The 24,719-nt window shown below is 46.8% G+C and overlaps 2 protein-coding genes across 2 annotated transcripts in view; both read left to right on the forward strand.

Annotated features, from left to right (window-relative positions):
* plekhh1 (pleckstrin homology domain containing, family H (with MyTH4 domain) member 1) overlaps window positions 1–8,590 on the forward strand; it is a 31,738-nt gene extending 23,148 nt beyond the window's left edge. Inside the window, exons 20-29 of the mRNA XM_084438532.1 lie at window positions 414–590; window positions 1,868–1,965; window positions 2,802–2,979; window positions 3,911–4,066; window positions 4,254–4,351; window positions 4,467–4,763; window positions 4,891–5,020; window positions 5,300–5,383; window positions 6,310–6,465; window positions 7,041–8,590. Of these exons, the coding sequence (XP_084294658.1) occupies window positions 414–590; window positions 1,868–1,965; window positions 2,802–2,979; window positions 3,911–4,066; window positions 4,254–4,351; window positions 4,467–4,763; window positions 4,891–5,020; window positions 5,300–5,383; window positions 6,310–6,465; window positions 7,041–7,229 (1,563 nt within the window). The 3' untranslated portion in view covers window positions 7,230–8,590. The remainder of the gene's footprint in view (window positions 1–413; window positions 591–1,867; window positions 1,966–2,801; window positions 2,980–3,910; window positions 4,067–4,253; window positions 4,352–4,466; window positions 4,764–4,890; window positions 5,021–5,299; window positions 5,384–6,309; window positions 6,466–7,040) is intronic.
* Window positions 8,591–9,767: 1,177 nt separating this feature from the next.
* Window positions 9,768–24,719, forward strand: part of slc25a21 (solute carrier family 25 member 21) — a 92,778-nt gene continuing 77,826 nt past the window's right edge. Inside the window, exons 1-2 of the mRNA XM_084438848.1 lie at window positions 9,768–9,895; window positions 10,115–10,211. Coding sequence (XP_084294974.1) covers window positions 10,142–10,211 — 70 coding nt within the window. The 5' untranslated portion in view covers window positions 9,768–9,895; window positions 10,115–10,141. The remainder of the gene's footprint in view (window positions 9,896–10,114; window positions 10,212–24,719) is intronic.

Below are 24,719 nucleotides of genomic sequence, written 5' to 3' on the forward strand. Positions count from 1 at the left end.
CCCCTCTCTCCCCTGCTCCATTCATGGTTCAGAGAGCTCTGGGTCTCTCCATGCCGTTTGGACAATGGAGCTCCTCTCTCTCTGACCATTGAGCCCTGAAGCGCGCTACATACGGGTTGAAAGGGAAAATGGAAAAGATAGGATTTGTTATAACTGAATATCCGTGTCTTTGGAGAATATGCTTAGATGAAAATCATGCCATGGAACCCATAACCTCCTGCTCCAGCTGTATTCACTAATGTCAATGACAGCCAAAAGTTTTTGGCAGTCTTATTTTGAGTTGAGTGACTTCTGTGTATTTGCTTCCCCCTGTTGGTGGAACATTGGTACTTTCATCCCTGCTAAAATGCCAGTCAGCAAATGTTGGTATGAATGTAACATACTGGCTTCCCTTGTCTGTTTCCCCTTCCCAGTCTTGTCAGCTGTTTATCAATGTGCTGGTCGAGTCTCCATCCATCGATTACCACACCTCGCTGGCCCAGAATGCCTTGCAGGTGTGTCTGACGCACCCCGAGCTTCAGAACGAGATGTACTGTCAGCTGATCAAGCAGACCAACCGGCGGACACCGCACAACTACTCCCTCACTCAGGTTGGAGAGAGACTGCTCATCATTCACCATTCAGAGCCAGGTTCACGTGCAACAGCCGAGACGGTTTTAAGAGTTTTTTAGAATTGTTTCAAGAAAGTTCTAAAACTGCCATTTTCAGAATGCAACCTGTCAAATCATATATATATATATATATATATATATATATATTTATATATATATATATATATATCAGTAGGACCCCACGTATCCGAACCCAACGGGACCGAAGTTCTTTCTTATCTCTGAAATGTCCGGATGACTGAAACATATGTTAAAATGCACCAAATTCAATAAGTTGTATACTTGTTCCATATAGACTCATAATAGACCGATAAATACCCTTAATTACTTGTGAAAATGCATCAAAATTGCAATCAAATAGCCAACTAAACTCATACAGCCTAGCCTAATAGGCCTACAGTGGCCTAGAATAAAATAAACGAATTTCCTCTTGAGTGCGTGCTTTGATCAAATACAGTACTTTATTGTCAAATGAGGCCTACGCTGCATCGATAGGCTACTGTATTCGCAGAACAAAATGGTATAACCTAAAAACAACCCAACATTAGAACAATTAGAGCAAATGATAATAAATAAATGAAATGACAGACAAGTTGTCGTGTCCTAGGCTATTGCAGCCTAAACAACCGATGTAGGCTAACGTGGCCTAGGCTGTAAGCTATTATTTAACAAATACAGTAGGCCTAGTAGGCTAATCTACATGCTTACAACACGTCTGTGTTCCTGAAGTCCATTAACTGGGAACGAAAAATGACTCGATACTCCTCTGCTTCAGGTTGCTGATGCGCTTTCTGGCTACCAAGGAATGCAGCTCTCGCGCAGCAGACTCGTTTGCGTTTTGCACTCGACATTAAAGTGACAAAGAAATTAAATGTGACAGTAGGCTACAGCCTACAGGCAATGTAGGTCTACATACAGTTCTGTTTTTATTCACAGTAGGATACAGTACGTGTTTATTATGACAGATTGAAATGCAAGTAGGCCTACAGTAGGCTACTGTAATGAAAATCCCACCAGTAACCAGATAGCAGCCTGTTCGGTAGACCGGGAGGTTCGGATCTCTGATGTTCGGATGGGTGGGGTCCTACTGTATATATATATATATATATATATATATATATATTAGAAAAACCATATACCCATGAACCCAAAAACATACATTTAAATTTGGGACTACCCTTCACAACCTCTCCAGATCTCACGGCCGTTTCGTTGAACAGTATGGTCTCTTACCAGATGGTGTCTCTGTTCCACAGTGCTGGCAGCTGCTGTCGGTGTGCGTGGCCCTCTTCCTGCCCCAGCAGCACTTCCTGTGGTACCTGAGACAGTACCTGCAGCTCCATACAGACCCCAGGTACATTCCACACGTGCTGGTTTCACTTTAACGTGAGAGAGTACGGACTCTCTCTCTTCTTCACAGACACAGACTGTTTATATGCCCCAACAAACAAAAACCAAAGTCGCTCTTTTTAGTGGAATTAACAATGGTGGAACCAAAATAAAACAGGTCCTAAAAGGGACTCTTAAAGTAGGTTTAAAACCATGGGTGTTGACTTTAGGGGCAACGCTGGGTACATGTCCCCACCAATATTCAGAGACTGCTGAATTGTCCCCAGCAATAATTTGATACACAAACGCTTAACAGATCTCCTACTCAACTAGTCCTGCCTCCCTAGCCCAATATCGCTGATAGGATTGGTTTGTCGTTTCTTGCTAACGTGTGAGAGCCTGGCTGTAGTATCTGGTTGAATTTGGTTGCGCGGCTACAAAGCTCACAGCCTCCGTCAACACTACAGTTCTGTGCACATAAATACGGGAAAATCACATCTTGTATTGATTCAGTATTGAAAGTGCATTTTATTTTTTAATACGGGACAATCCTGTATTAACGGCAACGACTTTCCTACCATTGCAAACGCAGCAAAATTTGAGCGTTGATGAGGCTCACTCGCTCACTGAAATGCATAATGTAAACAAACCAGACATGTTATGTTCAGATAAGTTAGGTTTCTTGAATCCTATCAGTTATCATCAATTTGTATGCAGCAAGTGCACATGTGGGCCAAACGCATGATCAGAAGTTCAGAAGGTCGAAGAACCAACCATCAGGATCAGATCTCACTGTAGCTCAAATGTATGTACATTTTTTTAAAAATCATAATCGGTATTTCTGTGTGTGTGTGTGTGTAGGACCGAGGTGGGGAAGTACGCTGTGTACTGTCAGAGGTCCGTAGAGCGCACGCTGCAGAACGGCGAGAGGGAGGCCAAGCCGTCACGCATGGAGATCCTGTCCATCCTGCTGAGGAACCCCTACCACCACTCTCTACCCTTCAGTATCCCTGTCCACTTCATGAACAACACCTACCAGGTAACACACACACACTCACACACACACACACACACACACACACACACACACACAGGAACCCCTACCACCACTCTCTACCCTTCAGTATCCCTGTCCACTTCATGAACAACACCTACCAGGTAACACACACACACGCACACACACACACACACACACACACACACACACACACACACAGGAACCCCTACCACCACTCTCTACCCTTCAGTATCCCTGTCCACTTCATGAACAACACCTACCAGGTAACACACACACACACACACACTCTATCTCTCTCTCTCTCTCTCTCTCTCTCACACACACACACACACATGCACACACACATACACACACACAAACAAACAAAAGACACACGCACACACTCATGGGCGTACAATTTAGGGGGGCCGCTGGGGACATGTCCCCATCAATATTCAGAGACTACTGAATTGTCCCCAGTAATAATTTGGTACACAAATGCTTAACAGATCTCCTACTCAACTAGTCCTGCCTCCCTAGCCCAATATCGCTGATAGGATTGGTTTGTCGTTTCTTGCTAACGCCTGGCTGTAGTATCTGGTTGAATTTGGTTGCGCGGCTACAAAGCCTCCATCACTCACCCACTGAAATGCATAAAGTTAGTAAACAAACCAGACATGTAATGTTTATGTAAGTTAGGTTTTTTGAACCCTATCAGTTGTTATCAATTTGTATGCAGAAAGTGCACACATGGGCCCAATGCATGATTATCAGTTCTGGAGGTTAAAGAATCAGCCATCAGGATAATCAGATCTCACTGTAGCTCGAATGTATGCTTTTTTATTTTATATAGTGCAAAAAAAATTGACTTGCGCGCTACGCGTGCTCGTATTTAATGTCTGAAGCTCAAATTAAAAATGCGCCCCTGCATACGCTGCTCACGGCCTCGTCTCTCCCCCGCCCCGTGTCCCAGGTGGTGGGCTTCGACGGCTCCACCACAGTGGACGAGTTCCTCCACACGCTGAACCAGAGGGTGGGGATGAGGAAGCCCCGCCTGTCCGGCTTCGCCCTCTTCACCGACGACCCCTCGGGGAAGGACCTGGAGCACTGCCTGCAGCCCTCCGCCAAGGTGGGTACGGCACACTGGCACATGGGGACATACGTCGGGCCAGGGGGGGGGGGGGGGGGTCATCTTTAAGAAAGGTCACTTGGCGTGAGGTCAGCCAGATTTACGTACTGTCATGGACAACAGAGCGGCGCTCCAGGAAGTGGAGAAAGTCGATGACCTCTGATTTACTTCTCTCCTCTCATCGTAGATCTGTGACGTCATCTCCAAGTGGGAACAGGCCCTGAAAGAGCTGCACCCTGGGAAGTACGAGGGGACGCGCATCGTCCGCCTGACCTACAAGAGCAGGTAGCCGCTTCCTGGTTTTCCCTGGTCCCCCTTCGTGCTAGCCTTCTCTTCTTTTTGTATTATTTGTATTTATTCTTGTGTGTGATGTACGACGCGTTCCGCTGGCCGCGCGCAGGCTGTGTTTCCGAGCGCAGGCCAAGGGGGAGACGGAGCGGGAGCGCCTCCTGCTGGCCTACCAGGTGAACGACGAGGTGCAGCAGGGCCACTTCCCCGTCGGCAAGGAGCTGGCCCTGGAGGTGGCCGCCCTCCTGGCCCAGGTGGAGCACGGGGACCTGGAGCGGCCGCCCTCCGCGTCCTCTCCGCCCCCCGCCGGCGGGTCCCCCCAGACCAAAGCCCAGCAGATCCTGCTGCAGGCCCTGGAGCGCTTCTACCCCAAACGCTACAAACAGGACTGCAACATGGAGCAGCTTAGGTACGAGACCGTCGTGCTCGTCCACACTGTGCTTACGAGAGAGAGAGAGAGAGAGAGAGAGAGAGAGCCCCCTGTACACACGAACACACCGCTAATCATTGCGTACTTCCATCATTTTGCTCTTCAGAGACCACGCTGAGCGTCTGGCCGCTAAGTGGTCGGTCCTGCGCGGCTGCAGCCCGTCAGAGGGGGTGAGGATATACCTGACTGTGGCGCGAAAGTGGCCTCTGTTCGGCGCCAAGCTCTTCAGCGCTAAGGTAAGTGCTGACAAAGTCCCCGATTGTGCCTTTTCCGTTTTTGTTGTCCTTAGCGCAGGAACACAACGATTTCCTCTCGGGGATCAATAAAGTATCTCTCTCTCTCTGTCTCTCTCTGTCTGTCTGTCTGTCTGTCTGTCTGTCTGTCTGTCTGTCTGTCTGTCTGTCTGTCTGTCTCTCTGTCTGTCTGTCTGTCTGTCTGTCTGTCTCTCTCTCTCCCTTTTTCTCTCTCTCTCTCTCTGTCTGTCTGTCTCTCTTCCTCTTTCTCTGTCTCCGCAGCCTGTACCCCCCTCCTCTGTGGAGCAGACCCAGGTGTGGCTGGCGGTCAGTGAGGATGGATTGAGTGTGCTGGACTATACTATGGTAAGTCTCTGTTCACGTACCTTGTGATGTCATCATCATCGCCATGGGTACTGATTGCAGAAGGTTTCCTTTCAAGCTCAACAACCGGAGAAACACATGTGTGGTAGTACTGTTTACTACCACTAGATGGTGTATTGCATTTGCATAGTCCTCCTCAGTGTTCCAAGGTCGAAGCACTTGGCAGCTCTGGATAACTGGGCTGAATGTTGTCTTTCACTGTTAGCCCGTCATTACCTTTTCACATGAAGACAGGCAGTTCAGTTACATTTGGAGACAAAGTCAGACAATCAAGCTCTTTACAGCCCGGATCCAGGGTAACCTTCTGTTTTGAGAATCCACCTGGAATTCAGTTGTTAAGTTAACATCTACGTTTGTTTTGTTGCTGGCACGACTAGCAATCAAAGTCAAGGTTAGGGAATTTTCTTTACAAGCCTGGCCCAGGCAACTGGCCCTGGCCAGCCCACAGAAACGGTGGCTTGTTGATCTAACTGGTCTGGAATGATTTTCTGCCGTGGCGTTTCAAACACCAGAGCTCCACAGGAAAGCAAAAAAATGGCCAGCCTCTGATTTGACTTATGGTGCCCAAACAGATCCAAAAGCTGCAAGATATAAACAATGTTAGACCTAAGCCCTGTAATTTTCACCAACCCGTATTCCTCCATGTCATTTCTGGTTTGGCAACCCGTCTCGCCCATGTGCTTGTACCGGGGGCGAAATAAGAAAAATCAAAATAAAGCTTTGAAACATTGTCATGCTTACTCGATGCCCAATTTTTCTCTTGAAAGATTTATTATAACAGAAATGTTCTTTGTTCGAGTTCTGTGGCGTGTTCTGATGGGAGAAGGGAAAGACAGCTGTCCTCTATTCTCACGTAACGCGACTGTACGGTATTTCAACCACTGAACTGACGCCATTCCCCGTCGCAGCACCTGCTGGTCACCTACGCCTACCAATCGGTGATCACCTTCGGCGGCTGCCGCGATGACTTCATGGTGGTGGTGAGCCAGCCCAGAGAGCCGGGAGGAGGAGGAGGAGGGAAAAAGAGTGTGGAGAAGCTGGTCTTTGCTCTGGCCAAACCTAAGGTGAGAACCCTGACCGCCCGGCTCCTCCTCAGCACGTCTGGCCTAGCGTTCGGTCGGACCGGCGGGCGGGATCAATTACCGGCCGCGGCGAACGCCGGCTATCACTTGGGTCATCGCTTGGCGAGATTCGATCTGGTGCGCCGGAGGGAGTGAGTGAAGGCGGGCGGGGTCGGACTGGAGGAAGGTGTTGATCCGGTGTTATTGGAGCTCTCCTGACCGGTGTGGACCAGCCAGGGAGCAGGGAGAGACCCGGCTGGGTCCTCTTCACCTGTTGTTAAGCGGGGTGACGATGTGCTGCCTGGAGCTGACGCACAGAGTCGGACCAGCCCTGCGTTTGACGCGGAGACTCTCAGAGAGTCACATTACTACCGTAGGACATGCTAATGAGGTCAGCTGTATCCATGACAGGTGGATCAGTGTCGTTTCCACGGTTTAGTCCCACAGTTATAGGCATCCAGTGAGCAAGCGTGGGCCTCCAGCTCCAATGAAATCCAATCATATCACATGGTAAAAGTATTTACTCTCTCGAACCTGATCTCCTCTCCCTCCTCTCCTGTCCTCTCTGCACTCCCCAGATCTTGGATCTGACTCTGCTGATGGCCAGCTACATCAATTACTGGACGCCCAGCCTCTCCTCGGCAGCCCCCCAGCCCCAGGGCCCCTGCTCCCCCGCGGGCCCCCGCCGGGACAAGAAGCTATGGGATGTGGACAGCAGACACTTCCCTTCCATGAACTACACCACCAAGGGCCCAACGCTGCTGTGACCCCCCGCCACTCCCCCCCAAAAAAAACAAAACAAACATCAGCCACGTTCAGGCATCAGAACTGTTGGGTAACTACAGGGTAACGCAGGAGCGGTGAAATAGAGAGGGCCCTGTTCCAAACCCTCATGTCTCACTGACCATGGATCAGCTTTTGCTCTCATTCCCCTGGCTGGGGTGTATTCACTTACATTGAAGACACATACACACACACACAGGACATACAGTATGTATTGTTTTTTAGATCTTTTATATAAACCATGAGGTAACTTGTGGTTTTGTAAGAAGTCAAAATCTTCGTGGTAGTCTAATGAATAGACTGTATTTATTTCTACAACAAAAGAGTGTTGCAACTCTGCTTTATCTAGAAGTATGCTCACGTTTTAGGACTTTTTAGGTGAAATATTGAGTCTTGAAAAATGAATTGGTTTTATGGGAACAGAAGAAAGGTCCAAGGTCTGGCCCATGGTCTTTTTTGACCTTCGGCAACTTCCACTTGGCGAGAGATATTCTTAGTAGCTGGCAGCTCCTCCCCCTCAGCCTTCATCTGTTCCAGGCTTCAGCTTTATCACCATGGCTGTAAATAAGGAAAGCTGTTGTCCTTGTGCTCTTTTGGTTCCTAATAAGGAGTTAATATGACTGAGGAATTCCTTCAATGAGAGAAGCTTTGGTACGACAGCCACTTAGCTCTCTACAAGTACCTACAGTACAGTAGATTCAACCCAACAACTCTGGTATCATAGCGGCCTCCATGACATCAGGGGTTTTACTCATTTGTCCCTGATGAACGGTGAGGGCTCATTTAATATCACTGGTACATGTTACCACAACTTTTGTGGATTTGATGTATTTTCACGTCAATCTTTTGTTGAATGACTGAATAACGATAGAGGGGGTTCACATTGTGCCTGTGAATGCAAACTAGTCATTGAAATGTTTTTAAGTTTGTCCTCCACTAGCACCTGCCCAGGCAAACCAACAGGCAGGAACATGCAGATGGAGACCATGTTTTGTGATGTGCTGCACTCCTATCTAGATGGTGATGTCCCACTGTAATGTGGACTCATACAATAGAGCCACCAAAATGTCTTTAATGACTTGAATCGTCTTTGGATCAAACCACTGTCTTGATCATTTCCTTATTAGTTATTTATTTCATTTCCAGCATTTGGGGCTTTTGCTTAAAGGAATATTTGTTAAGAATGTTACATTTTGAACTCAAATGTCACATGGTTTTGACTGTTTGTCTGAAGTAGCGGAAATAATTTAATAGCAGGCTGCATTTGTCACCAGTAGTACAGTAGGCCTACTTGAGAAACAGATTTGTTAGTTAGCGGAACATATTCTTGTGTGTGTGTAAATGTTATGGGATCTGTGTATGTGTGTGATGAAGAAAAATAAACAGTATGATTCACCGTTTTTAGTTTGATGCTTTCACATCTTCACACATATAGCCTAGGTCTATGATTTGACGCTAAGTCTGACTGCCACTGCTCACAGAAGTAGACAGAACACATGTACACCATTGCTGTTTTTACTTACCATTTCCTAGATCTTTTTTGTAGTATACAGAACTTCCACAAACCCTCCACACACTGGCCTCTGTGAATGGTGTTTGGATGTGTCCGGTGTGTGTGTCGATGTAGGTGGGGTTCAGTGCTGCTTTGACTCGCTTCATCCAGACGGGTCAAAGTAGTAATGACATTTTCTTTCCAAGTCTGAGCTATAAATCCTTATTTTATTATTTCTTAAAAACTCATGTTCCAAAGTCATTCCTGTATGAACTAAAATCCTCTTTGTTGGGGTCACTCCTCTGACAGTGTAAATTAATTGCTCATCAGGTAAAAATTTGATTTTTCTGCTCCTCTAGGTGTACTGTATGTAGTGTACTGTATGGCAGCTTGTTGTTCGTTTTGGCTGTACTCCCCAGAATTCCTGAACACGATAAACATCTACAGTACTGGTCTTTATATAAATGACAGCTTTTGCTTCATTTTTCAGATTTACTCCAAACAAACTATTTAATGACACCAACGTCAATGTGCATGTATGAAAAAAATTATTTCATTTAGAATTCATGAGAAAGGTGAACAGATGATTCTTGGGTTTCCCAATTTAAATGTTGCAAACACACAAAAAATCTGATGGAAGAGTCCATGGTTGTCTATTCTGACAGGTAGGTCGTTATTTAGAAGGAAAAAAAAACTGATAGACCTAAGACGCAAATAATATATACTATATTTAAAATAGTTTAACAATATCCCAACATTGTTTAAACTTTGATGTTTGAGTTTTTAAGTTTATGCATCAAATAGTGTAGGCTAATACAACTTAGACTACTGCCTATTCCAGATATCCTAAATCGAATGGAATACTTTTATTGTTTTTAATGTTTTATTATAGCCTATGTTAATGTATTTTTCCAATGCCAATGAGTGGTGCAGTGTAGCCAGATTTCAGAGACAGAAGTCACCAGAGAAAACTCAGTCGTAGGCCTTCTATAGCGGAATGAACTCGGAATGATATTTCTGCTGCTCTCTTCCGAGCGCGTGGGGAATATCATAACATTCTGCTAAAGGTCTTGTGGATTCCGATAGGGTTGGAATAGCCTATACCGATAAATATATTGACAAGACAGCGTGACTTTCAGACCGAGTTAGCTCCTGCAGGTAAAAGTAAAACTTGTTCAACTAGTAGGCAAATGTTATAGCCCAACACGTTTGGCCAGTTGCCGTAACGATATAGCGAACAACCTTTACGCACAGGGTCTCAAGTAGGCTACTCCTACACCAGATTACGTAATTCGATATCATGTTTTGACCAATTTAAAATTGATTCCTGGTTGCCGCGAAGTTATAGGAACTCATTATGTGCATGTGTTTTTTCAGCTGACACATTTACCTACGAAATTAAAGATGACATCGAAAAAGCAGCAAAGTCTGTTGCGGGAGGCGTCACATCAGATCATTGCCGGTGGATCAGCAGGTCAGTCTAAAAAATACCCAAATCCCTTAAACAATAAGTGTATTTGTATGGTTTCAACTACTGTGGAATATATGCCCGGAATATGCCACAACATTGTGTCATAATATCCACAATGTTAAGCTTGTGGAAAACAGAGAGGAGCCAGCTCAGTTGTGAATACCGGATGTTGTCTGCTATACTGAACCTTCGGCAAAAATCCCCGCTGCATTGGTTCCGCGTTCCACATTCATTGTACAGTATGCGAGTCTCGAGGTGGTATCAATCAAACGTTTACTAAGCAGAACCTGCCGCGCGTATGTCTATCTATTTGTAGATATAGTCGTCAAAGTTAGGGCTTGGGGGCTTACGATAATTCAACTTTGGGGCTTATGAAAAAAGCAGATATAGGTTCTGCACCACATAATGTTTGAGTAAATATTACCTTTTCTCCAACAAGGCGAATGCTCTTTAGGCTAGCCTACTCATCATGATAGACTCATTGGCTAGTTGTTCTGGAGCCACTTTGTTGTCTGTGTTAGCCTATATCAATAGGGAAATGATCACCATACTGTTAAGGGAAATGTTTGACCTATTTGCACTACTTTATGCATTATTTGGAGCATTCACCAGATTCAAGATGAACAGATCTTGAATCTGGTAAATGCTTCAAATAATTAATCAGAAGTTGCTTCAGGCGTGGGCTTTGTGTCTGTTCAACTAAGAACATTTGTCGTGGGACTGGAGAATGAGATCCAGCTTTCCCTTGGTGGTAAAATAAGCTCATCCATCCTCTGTTTTATGGTGAGGTCTTGTGTGTACTCTGGCATCGTTGCCTGTCTCTCCCTGCATTGCACTCACTGGCCCCCTGGGACACAGCTGTCCTGCCTGCCTTCTCTCCTCCAGACCTGGGGGGGGGGGGGGGGGGGTCCTCTGTCCCCTTGTCCCCCCAGAGAGAGCCAGGCTCTGGGTTGGGCTGGAGAAGCCTGGGGCCAGGGCTCCGCCTTGAGTAGAATGACCTCAGTGTTTCCCCCTCACCTTCCCCCGGCCCCTGGGCCACAGCCTCCTGGGGGTGTCGTTTGCGTTCTGACGGGCCTGTTAACGAGCTCGGAGAGAGACTAGTGTTAATTTATGTGCGACCCGGTCACAGAGCCGGAGTCGTGTGTAAATTGGAGGGAGAAAGCGGCCTTTGGTGCTGTGTAAAATCATCAGAGAGGACTTTGGTACTCTTTGGCTGTCTGGACTAGCTGTGTTTTTTTTTTTTACCCTGGCAGGAGAGCACTGTGACTGGTCTGAGCCCCCCCTGTCTGTGCTCATTGGCTATGGTAGTAGGGAACAGTAGTAGGGAGCAGTTTCTCTCTGTGGGTAAACCTTATACTACCACAAAAACTCACCATGAAGTCCAACTTCAATACTGTATGCTATGCACAATGCACGGTGGCCTACAGATTCTTGTTGGTTGCTCTCAAGATCAAATGCAGTGGAACTTAAGCAGTAGACAGTATATTTGTTTTTGTGCTTTTGTAATGACCAGCACATTTTAGACCCCCCTCCCTGACTTTGATGTCTTGTTTCACAAATCATGTTTTACAGACTCAGCATCAGGTCACGTTCCATCACTATGCAATGTGCTTCAAGGTTTCAATGAAGTCTTTTCACCACAAGGGGGAAGCAGTGGTCCATTCTTTTACATGACACAGTGGAAGTGTTACATTACAGGAGCTAGCTTGCAGCTTCTTTCCAGCTGTGAGTTTCTCTTGCAAATTGGTGGATAGTATTTGTGCATGTGTGTTTATGTAAGTTTGCCGAATCATGTTAATTCATATTTATATACCCACACCGCACAATTTGTTTTATTTTAGTCAGAGAGAAATTTGTGAACTTGAAAGATATGTTGAATAGAAAATATTGCTGCTAAGAAAAATGATATTGTGACTTTGTGACAAAATGTTAAGAATGTTCTCGAACCAAAATCTTGAACAGTGTTTGTCTAGATTTACTTTCCCTTCCTATGTTACAATCTAACTTCATAACATTTGGATTTTTTCGTTGGGGAAACGTATCCTTTCCTTGCAAATGGAGCGTGTCGACATAAGACAGACATCCTAAGTATGATTAGATTCACTCCCCAACTCCGTGGAGCAGACTGTCTGAACCTCACTTAAATTACACTCAAACTCTCTTAGTTTTAATTGGATTTAAACTGTGAACCTAAGATTTGGCGGCATCGAACAAATAAATCCACTTAGCTTAAATAAAGAAGAGGAAGAAAAGACGTATAGAAATTTAAATAAATAAATCCAAACAAAGTGAGGATCATTCACTGACAGAGATGTCCGTTACAAATGAGCGTTTCCTCTCAGGCCCAGGATTGGCTGCCACAATCAGAGCTGAATTAGCCCCTAATATTTATTTCCAGAAACAATTGTACATGTTTTAGTGGGGCTTTGATTGAACTCCCGGCGGACATGTTGTAGACAGATGTTTAGATGACCTCACGTTTGAAGTAATGTTGATTTTGGAGCGGTGCTTCGCCGTTCCTCTAAATCAGCCCTCCCCCACCGTCCTCCTTCCTCATCCCCCTTGGACCGTGTTCCAGTTCGGGGTGGGCAGGGATCGGCGCGTCCCTCACCATGTGTGCCTTGGCATAGAAAATACTTTTAACTTTCCTGTCAGCTTTTTTGACAGACAGATGTCTGTGAGGTTGTGGATGGCTGGGTGAAAACGAAGCATGTCAGTGCTGAAGGATGGCTAGGCCGGCTTCACCAGGCACATCTGTCTTCTCTTCTCACCACCTCTGTACGTTATGTGTCTCTTACCAAGGCAAACGACTGGCAAACTAGATTGTTCTGACAGATTAATACACACTCGTGGGAATAGTATCACAAATAGGATTCCCAAAGTTAAGATATATATCACAGACTTGATTAAATCTTTTTTTTTCTTCTCATAGAGGGGAGAGGTTAATTTTTGATGGCGATGATGTTAAAGATTGATTGATTTGAATTTCTTCTGATGTTGCTTCATGGAGCTACAGTATTGCATGATGTCTCACAACATAACCCCTCATTTAATACGATAAAAAATAAAAAATCCATTACGACAAGCCAAAACATTCCTAAAGATAAACAAAAATGATTTATCATCTGCTGCAACTAATTACCGAAATGTCAGGGATCATAATGTCACATGAAATCAGTTGACTGCGACCAGGCAAGAGGGGTAATGGCAACTACATTTTCAAAGTCGCCATTTTCGTCAAAATAGATCAGATATGTCCCTGCTGAACTCCAGCTAAAACCAGAGATGATGAAATTGGGTCTTAAGAGAGCATCTGTTTTAGCAGAACTCACGCCATATTTACAGTTAATATGGTTATTTTGACAGTGACCTAATGTGAATGTAAACCCTAAATCATCAAAACATGTGATCTAAATGACCACTGATGGACTGATTTATCAGTGTCATACTAGTAGATTCCCATATTAAAAATGTATATTTGTGACAGAGGCTCATGAAGTGGTGTATGTACATGATGTGGTAGAGTATTGTGCCCTTTAACTGACTTTATCCACTACAATCAACGAATAGAAGAGGACTAACTAGGCTAGGTCTTAATCAGCAGATATGAAGAGGACTAACTAGGCTAGGTCTTAATCAACAGATATGAAGAGGACTAACTAGGCTAGGTCTTAATCAGCAGATATGAAGAGGACTATCCGAGCTACGTATTTATCAGCAGTTTCAGTGGGCTGGCGGCTGTAGTGGAGATGTAGCCTGGGTGTGTGATGTAGGACCCTCAGCGCTGCTCATGACGTTATCTTAATGACCTGATTGACGACCACGCTTGGCTGACTGAGGGGGGGGGGCAGAGGAAATCGAGCATGGGAGGCTTCTCTATTTTTATCGCCAGAAGATTTGTGATAGGAGTCAAAACAGACACACGCACATTCTCTCTCTCTCTCTCTCTTTCTCTCATTCTCTCTGTCTGTCTGTTTCTCTCTCTCTCACTCTCACACACACACACACACACACACACACACACACACACACACCCAGTCTCCCTCTCACTCACACATACACACACAGTCTCCCTCTCACTCACACATACACACATACACACACGCATGCTCGCTTTCTCAAACTCTCATACTCTCTCTTTCTCTCTCTCTCTCTCTCTCTCTCTCTCTCTCACTCACTCACTCACACACATACACACACAAATGCTCACTTTCTCAAACTCTCATACTCTCTTTCTCTCTCTCTCTCTCTCTCTCTCTCACTCACACATACACACACACACACACACAAATGCTCACTTTCTCAAATTCTCCCTTTCTCACCCACAAACACACACACATACACACACGCACAGGCCATCCATCATGTATGTAAGGTCGCTGTAAGCAATAACAATAATTACACTGTTATGCTAAGAGCTGAATGAGTAGGATAATTATGATTGTTCGACATGGGAGGCAATCCCTGGACCATTGGCGTCTCATTTCCAATGGGCAATTATTAAAACGAGGCCAACACAGGAAGTTTGGGTGCTTGTAGACTGCAGTATGACATTTTCAGCGTTTCACTGTGCAAACGTATTTCGGTACCTGTGTCTTGTACATCCGCAGTGATGAATAAACACCACTGAATCCTTAGGTTAGGGTTACTCAGTAAAGCAGGCTGTACGCGTGCTTCAGACGGCTGCACCCCTCCTTCACCATGCGGGTACAGTACCTCATCCTCACCTTCCTGCTTTCCATATGTCACATTTTTAGTCAATTTGTAGGTAGGTTTTTTGGGAGGGGTGGGGGTGGGGGGGGAGTACAGTATGAGGGAATGATTCCAGGAAGGAAACAGGAGGACGAATGTTAGTTAAACCCTGAGATCATCTGAATCGCAAGATTCCATGCCAATAAAAAAAAGTGAAGCCGTACACAGAGCAGCACATGGCAACAATAACAGAACTGAAGGAAATCAGCTAAGCAAGCTATGCCTAATTGAGCACTTAGACTAAGTAGTCAAGGGGCAAGGACAGAGTGACCCTGTAAGAAAATATAAGTGTACAGTTGTTGGACCCGGTGTGTGTGTGTGTGTGTGTGTGTGTGTGTGTGTGTGTGTGTGTGTGTGTGTGTGTGTGTGTGTGTGTGTGTGTGTGTGTGTGTGTGTGTGTGTGTGTGTGTGTGTGTGTGTGTGTGTGTGTGTGTAGCGTTGTTGTTGCCGTGTAAGAGAGCTCTATATTTTAGAGACCACTTCTGTATTCGGCCATGTTTTTCCCTGAACACCCTAATTAAGATCACAATGGAAAGAGGTACTTTGGTCTGAGCGCTGCTGTCATCTGTGCATGCTGATCATCCCTCTGCAGACGCAGACACAGATCAACCCTCTGCTTTGCTCTATAAATAAATACGTCTAATCCCTTCTGCCCATCCTCCTGTCAATCTCCTCCTGCCGGGATCGTCATGAACTAAGGGCTTCTAGTCGAGATTTGAACCGTTTAACCTTCTGCCATTTGAATTAAACTGTGGAATTATGTAGGTCAATCATCCTAAAGTCACTACCGTAGGTTGTCAGGGATGATTTTTAGCAGATCTTCACTGTATGAGATTTGAGCCGTCAGACAGTACGTCCTGTATTGACCAGAGGTCAAGGACAAACATCCGACAGCCGTTACAGCTGAACTTAATCCAAGAATCAAGGGTACAGATAATTACAAACCTCCTGTGTTTCTGCTGGAAGTGCAGAACATATATATAAAGATAATAAGTAGTGTCAAAAAAAAAAGAAACAGCCTGTAATAGGAAAAACCCTTGAACTGCGCCACACTGTGTGTGTGTGTGTGTGTGTCTCTCTGGATGAGCTGGGAGCTCAGGGGACACAGGTTTTCACAGCGAGAGCCCTGCCAGACACGTAATCCAGCCTCCTCTCCCACCCCCCCCCCCCCCCCTCGGTTAACTCTATCAAGATGAACGGTGTTTGGGCCAGCGCAATAATCATAATGTGATTTGTTGCGCTCGCGAGCCAATTTGCGTCTTCACCGGGGAAATATCCCGTGTGTGGACGGCTGTCGGGAGCTCCCCGAGACCCGGGTTTAATCAGGGAAGCTGGGATTTATAGACACTGGTGATTATGTCTGATGGAGAGCGGCCGGGGGATGACATGGTTAAGGAGGAGGACGCTGGCGGAGGAAGAGGGCGGGTTTGATAATGAGACACAAAGCTGGGCAGAGGGGTCCTGTGTGGAGCTCTGTTTACTAGTTCATTATCCTCGGCGAAGGGGTGAGAGCCTTGCGGTGAAATCGAGGCAGACACAAATGTCACAATCACGAAAGTGGACATAAGGAACGAGAAGAGAAAAGCAATGATTCCCTTTATTGTGTTTGAAATAAGGGCAATTATGCAGTGGAATAAAGATATAAAAGCATTTTGTTGGGTCATGGAAAAGTGTGTTGGTTCTCATCTCTCCCTCAGTCGTCAGACTCTCAGGGGGGGACTCAGCCCCCTTGGCCCTCGGCGGAGGGGGGTGGGGGTGGTGGGGGGGGCGTTTCTCTGGCACCACCCTGATTACAGTCTGCTGAGTTATTGATCCTCTCCTCAGTAGTAAAATGTCTATTTTCAGCCCGCTGGCAGGTTTGAACGAAACGTGCCTAATGAACGTTTCAGAACATGTTTTCTGATGTTGATATTAGTGGCTGTACAGTATAACAGTATGTGGACTGTGGATAGCCAGTTTTTTTCCCCTTTTCCCTCTCTTAACAGCGTTGCCAATCACTCCTGAGTAGGTGGTTGGTGTGACTAGAGGGCAGAAGAGAGCTGTAGTTATGTGGAATAACGCTCAGTTTCTCATCAGTAGTCAACGCCGTACAGCAGGACCCACGTGTTCAGGGAACAGTGTTAGCTTACTGCACACTAAGTGTTGGTGTGATCTAACCAGACTGACGATAGTTGGAAACAGTAATGGTTCTTGTGCGAATGCTAAAGATGCTGCCAGATACAAATTATATGTTGGAAGTTATTTCAAATGTCACACACCCGTCCTACTTGGCCAGCAGCAGGTGTGAGCTATAATGCTGGGTTGGATGAATTCGCACCGCTGAGCGGTTTCAGCATAACGTCTCCCTGCGGCCCTCGAATCATCATTGGCTCCTCTGTTTGCTGCTATATGCGGTGTTGAAAGGCGCAAATATGAAATGCCGTGTGTGTGTGTGTGTGTGTGTGTGTGTGTGTGTGTGTGTGTGTGTGTGTGTGTGTGTGTGTGTGTGTGTGTGTGTGTGTGTGTGTGTGTGTGTGTGTGTGTGTGTGTGTGTGTGTGTGTGTGTGTGTGTGTGTGTGTGTGTGTGTGTGTGTGTGTGTGTGTGTGTGTGTGTGTGTGTGTGTGTGTGTGTGTGTGTGTGTGTGTGTGTGTGTGTCACCCTTGGCTGGTGAAGGCTCCCGTGACGTCTCATCCCCCTGTCCTGCTGCTCCAGCTATAAGTCCGTCAGTAGCGGCGCGGCCCAGTGTTCTTCTGCCCCAGCTCAGTGTTCTTCTGCCCCAGCCCAGTGTTCTTCTGCTCCAGCCCAGTGTTCTTCTGCTCCAGCCCAGTGTTCTTCTGCTCCAGCCCAGTGTTCTTCTGCCCCAGCCCAGTGTTCTTCTGCCCCAGCCCAGTGTTCTTCTGCCCCAGCCCAGTGTTCTTCTGCTCCAGCCCAGTGTTCTTCTGCTCCAGCCCAGTGTTCTTCTGCTCCAGCCCAGTGTTCTTCTGCTCCAGCCCAGTGTTCTTCTGCTCCAGCCCAGTGTTCTTCTGCTCCAGCCCAGTGTTCTTCTGCCCCAGCCCAGTGTTCTTCTGCCCCAGCCCAGTGTTCTTCTGCCCCAGCCCAGTGTTCTTCTGCTCCAGCCCAGTGTTCTTCTGCTCCAGCCCAGTGTTCTTCTGCCCCAGCCCAGTGTTCTTCTGCTCCAGCCCAGTGTTCTTCTGCTCCAGCCCAGTGTTCTTCAGCGACCGTCACAGCGAAACGGGGATGGGGGGTCTACACGGACCAGGGCACGGTAATGGACCGGGACCGCGCAGGGCGAGCTCCGTCCCGGGCCTGAAGCCCGCCCAGGGGGAGCGGATTGGCCAAAGGGGGGGTGGGGGATGGGGTGGAGGGGGATGGAGAGTGATGGAGAGTGATGGAGAGTCAGAGTGAGAGTGAGAGAGTGAGAGAGAGAGAGAGAGAGATCACTGGGCCTCATGACGTGCGGCGCTCAGATGGGCTGCTCTCCGGTCGGCGCCCCAGATGCTTTCTCGATAAGATCCCCCAGAAGCCTCGGCAGGAACACACAGGCAGGCGGGCCACCCCTCGCCATTTCCATGGCGAGGGGGTCGGGTAGCGGGGGGGGGGGGGGGGGGGGGGGGCTGAGTATTGACGTTAACATCTTCAAAAAGAAGGAAAATGTGACTGACTGCAAAGATAACTAGCAGAGCTGGTCTCCTTCAAGGGGATAACTGTAGTGTCCCAAGAGGATCTCACATATGTATGAGCTCAGGTGATTTTAACAGACAAACTCTTGACTTTTTGTCTGTGTGTGTGTGTGTGTGTATATGTGTGTACAGTGTATATATATGTGTGTGTGTGTGTGTGTGCATGCGTGCGTGTGTATATGTGTGTACAGTATATACTGTATATATGTGTGTGTGTGTGGATATGTGTGTACAGTATATATATATATATATATCAGAGGCGGCTGGTGACTCAAAAAACTGAGGAGGACATGAGTAGGGATGGGTAGGATTTTATCGATACCGGTATCAATACCGATACCGCTTATCGGTACTGATACTTAATGATACTCTTATCGATACTACACTACCACTTTGGGAATCATACACATCTGTTGGCCTTCATTTACATAGTGGATTGTCACTGTAATATAGTGATCCTGTGTGATACTTGTCCAGTCATTGCTGGTTATGGCTACTTTTGACACATTGGCAAGCTCACCTATGATATTTTATTAACATAAATGCAAATTAACGTTAAAGGTATAATATGTAATATGTGGATTATTTCCCCCATCTAGTGTCTAAAGATAAGAACTGCACAACACAACGTATTGGTTGCCAAAATGCCAGAAAATGCACTGTTTCAGTCATACTGTGACAAGATCTTCACTCCGAGAGGAACATAAAGTTACACTAATCAGTAATCACAATCAAGTATTTCAGAGTGCCATGTAATAAGTTACGTTAGATGCTGTAGTGTGGAGATAACGTTAGGTCTGGCTATGCAGATTCCAAGAAAGATAACGATAGCTAGTTAGCTAGCTTACCGGTCTAGTAGAAAAGTAGCCATGTCACCATGCGACTTTATCCCATGAAACTCCATAAACTCCGTCCAACGAGCAGGCTGGCCCGATATCTATCCGACTTTTGCTCCTTCTTCTGTCACTGAGCTTTTGAGATTCGTATCGCACGGTTCGCCAGGGCTCAGGCGGAGAAGCAGGACAACGACGCTCAGCCATTTTACCAAACGTTTAGCTGAAAAGAGTGAGCGGAAGTGAACGGAAAAGCTGACGTTTTATAGTCGCACACACACTAACCAACATCTATAATGCTGCTAATTCATGGAAGTATAACGTTAGCTGGCTACTGCTAATCTCACAGCGGTGAAGCTAGAATAGTACCTGGCAACCCAGCGCGCAGTACCAATGCTGTAATACTATTGGCTGGTATGATATCAACAGAGTGTCATTGTCGGGCCGTCAAAATTTCATAATGTAATAATTTCAAACAAAATATATTTTTTTATGGAAAAGCAATACTTTTATTATTACTTTTTTAATACTCTGCAGCCTTCGCAAAGCCCTATGGATGTATTATTTTAGATTTTTTTTTTCTTTTAATCCACATATTACATATTATACCTTCAATCTTCACCACCAAGTCGTCACATTCTGGAATGTGATTGGACCAACAACATGTCAATATCTCAATCCTGTTCAGACAGGGCCGGAGGACAGTGCTCTGATGCGCGTCATTTTCAGTGTTTTGGCCAATCATAAATTAGCAAGAAAAAATGTCATTACGTTGATTTAATATAAAAGAACCCGTCCTAAGGGAGGCTGTCCTCCCTTCCATAGATATCTATGAGTCCTCCAGCTGCATGTTATAGATGTCACTGTTGGAGCTTTAGAATTTCAATAATGGGTTTTTATCCATAGGGAAAACCTGCTTTATGAACAAAACTGAGATAATATTTAATATTAATTATAAATAAATTAATGCATAAAATTATATTTTAATCCCTCTCTTCTCTCCAAAAACTGAGGAGGACTGTCCTCCCCTACCTCAATGGATGAGCCTCCTCTGATGTGTGTATGTGTGTGTGTGTGTGTGTGTGTGCGCGCGTGCGCGTGCGTGCGTGTGTATGTGTGAATGCGGTGCTGGCGCTTGGTTGACTGCATGTGACGGTTGGAGGGGAGAGACTTCCCCTCTTTCCTCAGCCGGCTACCTCACAGGAAGACGCCTTTTTTGAGAACTCCATTGGTGGCTCTGTTCTCTGTTCTCTCCTGAACTGCGGAGCTCTTGGGTGCTTTCCATAATGGTTCTTCTACCAGAGCAGCCTGAACATATGGGACCCGGGGGGGAACCGGCGCTCACCAGCCATCTGTCAGACCCTGGCCAGACCAGCGCAGTCCCGCACACTCACACTCACACTCACAGTCCCGCACACTCACACTCACACCTCTGCTTGTATGTCTCTTGTATGTCTTGTATGTCAGAATCAGAAATTACTTTGGATTGATGATGAGGCTTTTTCTGCTCCAGGAAATGTCCCGATGTGATTATGCATAGACCACGCCGTTCTGTTATTTTTTGGTTTTGATTACTTGAGGAAATGTTTTGTCATTTATCTTTTTTGGCATCCAAAATGCAGGGTTATTTGCTGTAGTGCGTCAGAAAGTCTGTTTCTATTGGAAAAGTGGATTCATAGAATTTAGCCAAAATTATAAAACGTAAATCACACTATTATTATGAATATTATTATTGTTGAAATTAATTTTATTCTCCTGGTTGTTATCATCATCATTATTATATTTATAATTATTATTTCTTATAACATGATAATACCACGACTCCTGGTATTTCTTTATAAGTGGTCGAATGGACAAAGTAAGTACCTCCGGGGCAATTAAGAGAAGGGGCTGAGGGAGCTGCAAAGTCATTTTCTAACACAAACATCCTGGCCCTGGTCCTCAGAGGCTGGGGCTGGGGCTGGAACTAGGGCCGTGGCTGGGGCCAGATTTGGGGCTGGCGCTAGGGCCAGGGCGGGGGCCAGGTTTGGGGCTGGCGCTATGGCCAGGGCGGGGGCCAGGTTTGGGGCTGCGGAGACCGGGGCTAGGGCCAGGGCGGGGGCCAGGTTTGGGGCTGGGGCTAGGGCCAGGGCAGGGGCCAGGTTGGGGGCTAGGATAGCCAGGCTGCCTCCTGGAGGTCGCTGGGCTGCATGCAGGGTTTGTTTTTCTTCTTCTGGAGGTCTGCCTCTGAAAGTTCTGCCAGATGAGCAGCACCTGAAATCCTGCCCCCCAAGTGTCACCCCCACCCCGCCACCCAAACACATGCACACGCAAACCCTGACGTAAACGTCCTGCTAACATTGCATACCACAGGCCTTAGAGCGAAGAAGAGCAGGGACAGAAAACGATGATGATGAAGAAGAACAGTAGGGCAGAGGTAGAATGACGGAGAGGGGAGGAAAGAGAGAGAGAGAGAGAGAGAGAGGAAAGGGAGAACAGAAAGGAGAGAGCAGAGAGAAGGCTGTCCTGTTCTCTTCACTCCGGCCAGTGATGCATGTGATCCCAGGTTCCCTCTGCCAGAGTACCGGGCCGGGCCGGGCCGTCTGAGTGCCAGAGCGAGCCTGTGAGTGATACCCATCCCAGAAACGACCAGGATGGAAACCTCGGCGTAACGACCCTGCCTGAAACGCTGAGCCGTGTGGGAACGGGTTGGGGGGAAATGGCTGTTTTGCGTGTGGGTGAATCGAACGTCATTCCATCCAAAGTAGCGCGCCGACCGAACGACAAACCTAATCCATTTATTAATCATTGCAGAGAAGCTGCCCCCTTCCCATTGTCATTATTCTGCATTGCGCTGATCTTAGCGTAATTTGTCCTCTTGAAAGAGAAAAAGGATTTTATTATTTTACATTCACGACTGAATGAAAATTTGTGTTGGGCCCCCTCCAAGAATGTCTAATGAGCAAACAGTGGGTTACATTACTCAGGGGTTTTGCAGGGAATTAGCTTGATTAGAATAACCCTCCACTCTCACCTTGGCTAGGGATCCCTAGCCGTGTAGATGCCTGTCAAACCAACTCTCTCAGCTGCGCTGGTTTGAAAGAGGGGCTTTTCTTCCCTCGCCACTGTGGTGTGTTTAATGTGGAATAAATACACTTGAGGAGGAAAGAAAAATGAGCACCAGCGCTGACGTTTAGTTTGGTTGAATTTTGTTATTTTGTTGAACATTTTCTAGCTGTTGAGAGGAGGGGTCGGGGGTTTATTTGTCATCGTGAGTTTGTACAGCCCTGGTTTGGCGGTGGGGAGTGAGGTTTGCCATCGGCCCTCTAAAAACAACAACCCTCTCGCCAAACTTCCTAGATAATTAGTGAAGCATTTCACACTCTGCATGACATCAAAAAGGAAATGGAAAATTGACAAACTGAACACGGCCGAGTAAAGGAGGGTGCTGTTTTCTAGGAAAGGGGAGGCGGTTCTTCTGACATCGGGGCTGGTCAATCTGAGGCTGGACACCACGCCTCACAACCCCAGCTACATTCACACCTGCTCTATTCTTCAACCATGCAGGCCTATTCAGTTCAATTCAAGACATATTTCATCTAAATTCATTAGAGTTAATTGGTTCCCATTCATTTATCGGTTAGGCCCCATAACTGATTAGAAGATCTAGAAGAACGTGTCCGATCGCATTTTAATGAAACCACAAAGTGTTTTGAATGTGATTCTTACACAGACAGACATGTTTTGAATTTTGTTTGAGCATTTGGGCGTGTCAAGGCCTTTAAGATGGAATTAAAGGGAATGTCTTGCATTTAATCAAACAATGTCTGGCTTCTCTAAATGGTGATTATTTAAATCTCTGTTATTCATTGTCTGTCTCTACTTAGAGTCTATGTCTATTCTCATTATTATCACATTCAAGGTCATCCCCGCTTTCGATAAAGTCTCTAAACTTTGACAGGGGCCTTGACAGACAGACAGACAGACAGACAGACAGACAGACAGACAGACAGACAGAGTAACTGACCCATGGCTGTTAATCTGTGGCATGTCCAAGATATTCAAGACCAAACTCACACATAAACAGTACTTACCAGGAAGCTATTTACCTGGGCTACTCTCTCTCAAACATACACACGCGCGCGCACACACACACACACACACACACACACACACACGCACGCACAAGCATAAACACGCACAGTCATAAACACACAGGCATAAACAAGCGCACACACATATAAACACACAGAAACACACACTCACACACACACACACACACCCCATCCCGTGGCACCCCTGCCCCTCTGCTCTGACGTGGGGGAACTGTCACCATGTCGGCCACAGCGGTCTGGGGAGTTGAACTTGACTGAAACATATGTCTTCAATTTTAATAGCTCTCCGTTCCCCCCATGGCCTGGAGGGGGGAAGCTTGCCTGAGAAGCGGCGTTTCATGTAAGAATAATTTGTGTTAAGTAGCTGGGCGATCTGTTTGTTACGCTAGAGCTGACAGATTGTTTGTGTTTCTTGAGGAGTATGATGGATGGGGCAGGAGTTGATGCTAATTAGGCTAAATTGTTGCGAAGAATGCCGTGGGTCTGCGCCCCGCTGCCCAGGCCAGGTTCCATTGTTCCTGCCTCTTCGCACTCTCGCCGTAATTGAATGGAGCTTGGACCCATTCATCAAGATATAGGCTGGACTGGGCCGGGCTTAGCTGTGCTTGGCTGGGCTGGGCTTGGCCGGGCTGGTTCTGGGCCACGCTGGGACTGGGTATGGGCTGGTTCTGGGCCAGGCTGGGACTGGGTATGGGCTGGTTCTGGGCCAGGCTGGGCTTGGCCGGGCTGGTTCTGGGCCACGCTGGGACTGGGTATGGGCTGGTTCTGGGCCAGGCTGGGACTGGGTATGGGCTGGTTCTGGGCCAGGCTGGGCTTGGCTGGGCTGGTCTGGGCCACGCTGGGACTGGGTATGGGCTGGTTCTGGGCCAGGCTGGGACTGGGTATGGGCTGGTTCTGGGCCAGGCTGGGCTTGGCTGGGCTGGTTCTGGGCCACGCTGGGACTGGGTATGAGCTGGTTCTCGGCCACGCTGGGACTGGGCCGGTTTTGGCCCACGCTGGGACTGGGTATGGGCTGGTTCTGGGCCACGCTGAGACTAGGCCGGTTCTGGGTCAGACTGGGGCCGGGCATGGCTTCGTTGGGGCCGGGCTGACTGACAGGGTCAGGAAATAGATGTCAGGGAGGCTGAACTAGAGAGAGGGGAGGCGAGGGGGGGGGGGCGAGGCTGAGTTGG

The sequence above is a fragment of the Borostomias antarcticus genome (genome assembly GCF_949987555.1).
Source record: "Borostomias antarcticus genome assembly, chromosome: 5".
Taxonomy (NCBI): Eukaryota; Metazoa; Chordata; class Actinopteri; order Stomiiformes; family Stomiidae; genus Borostomias; species Borostomias antarcticus.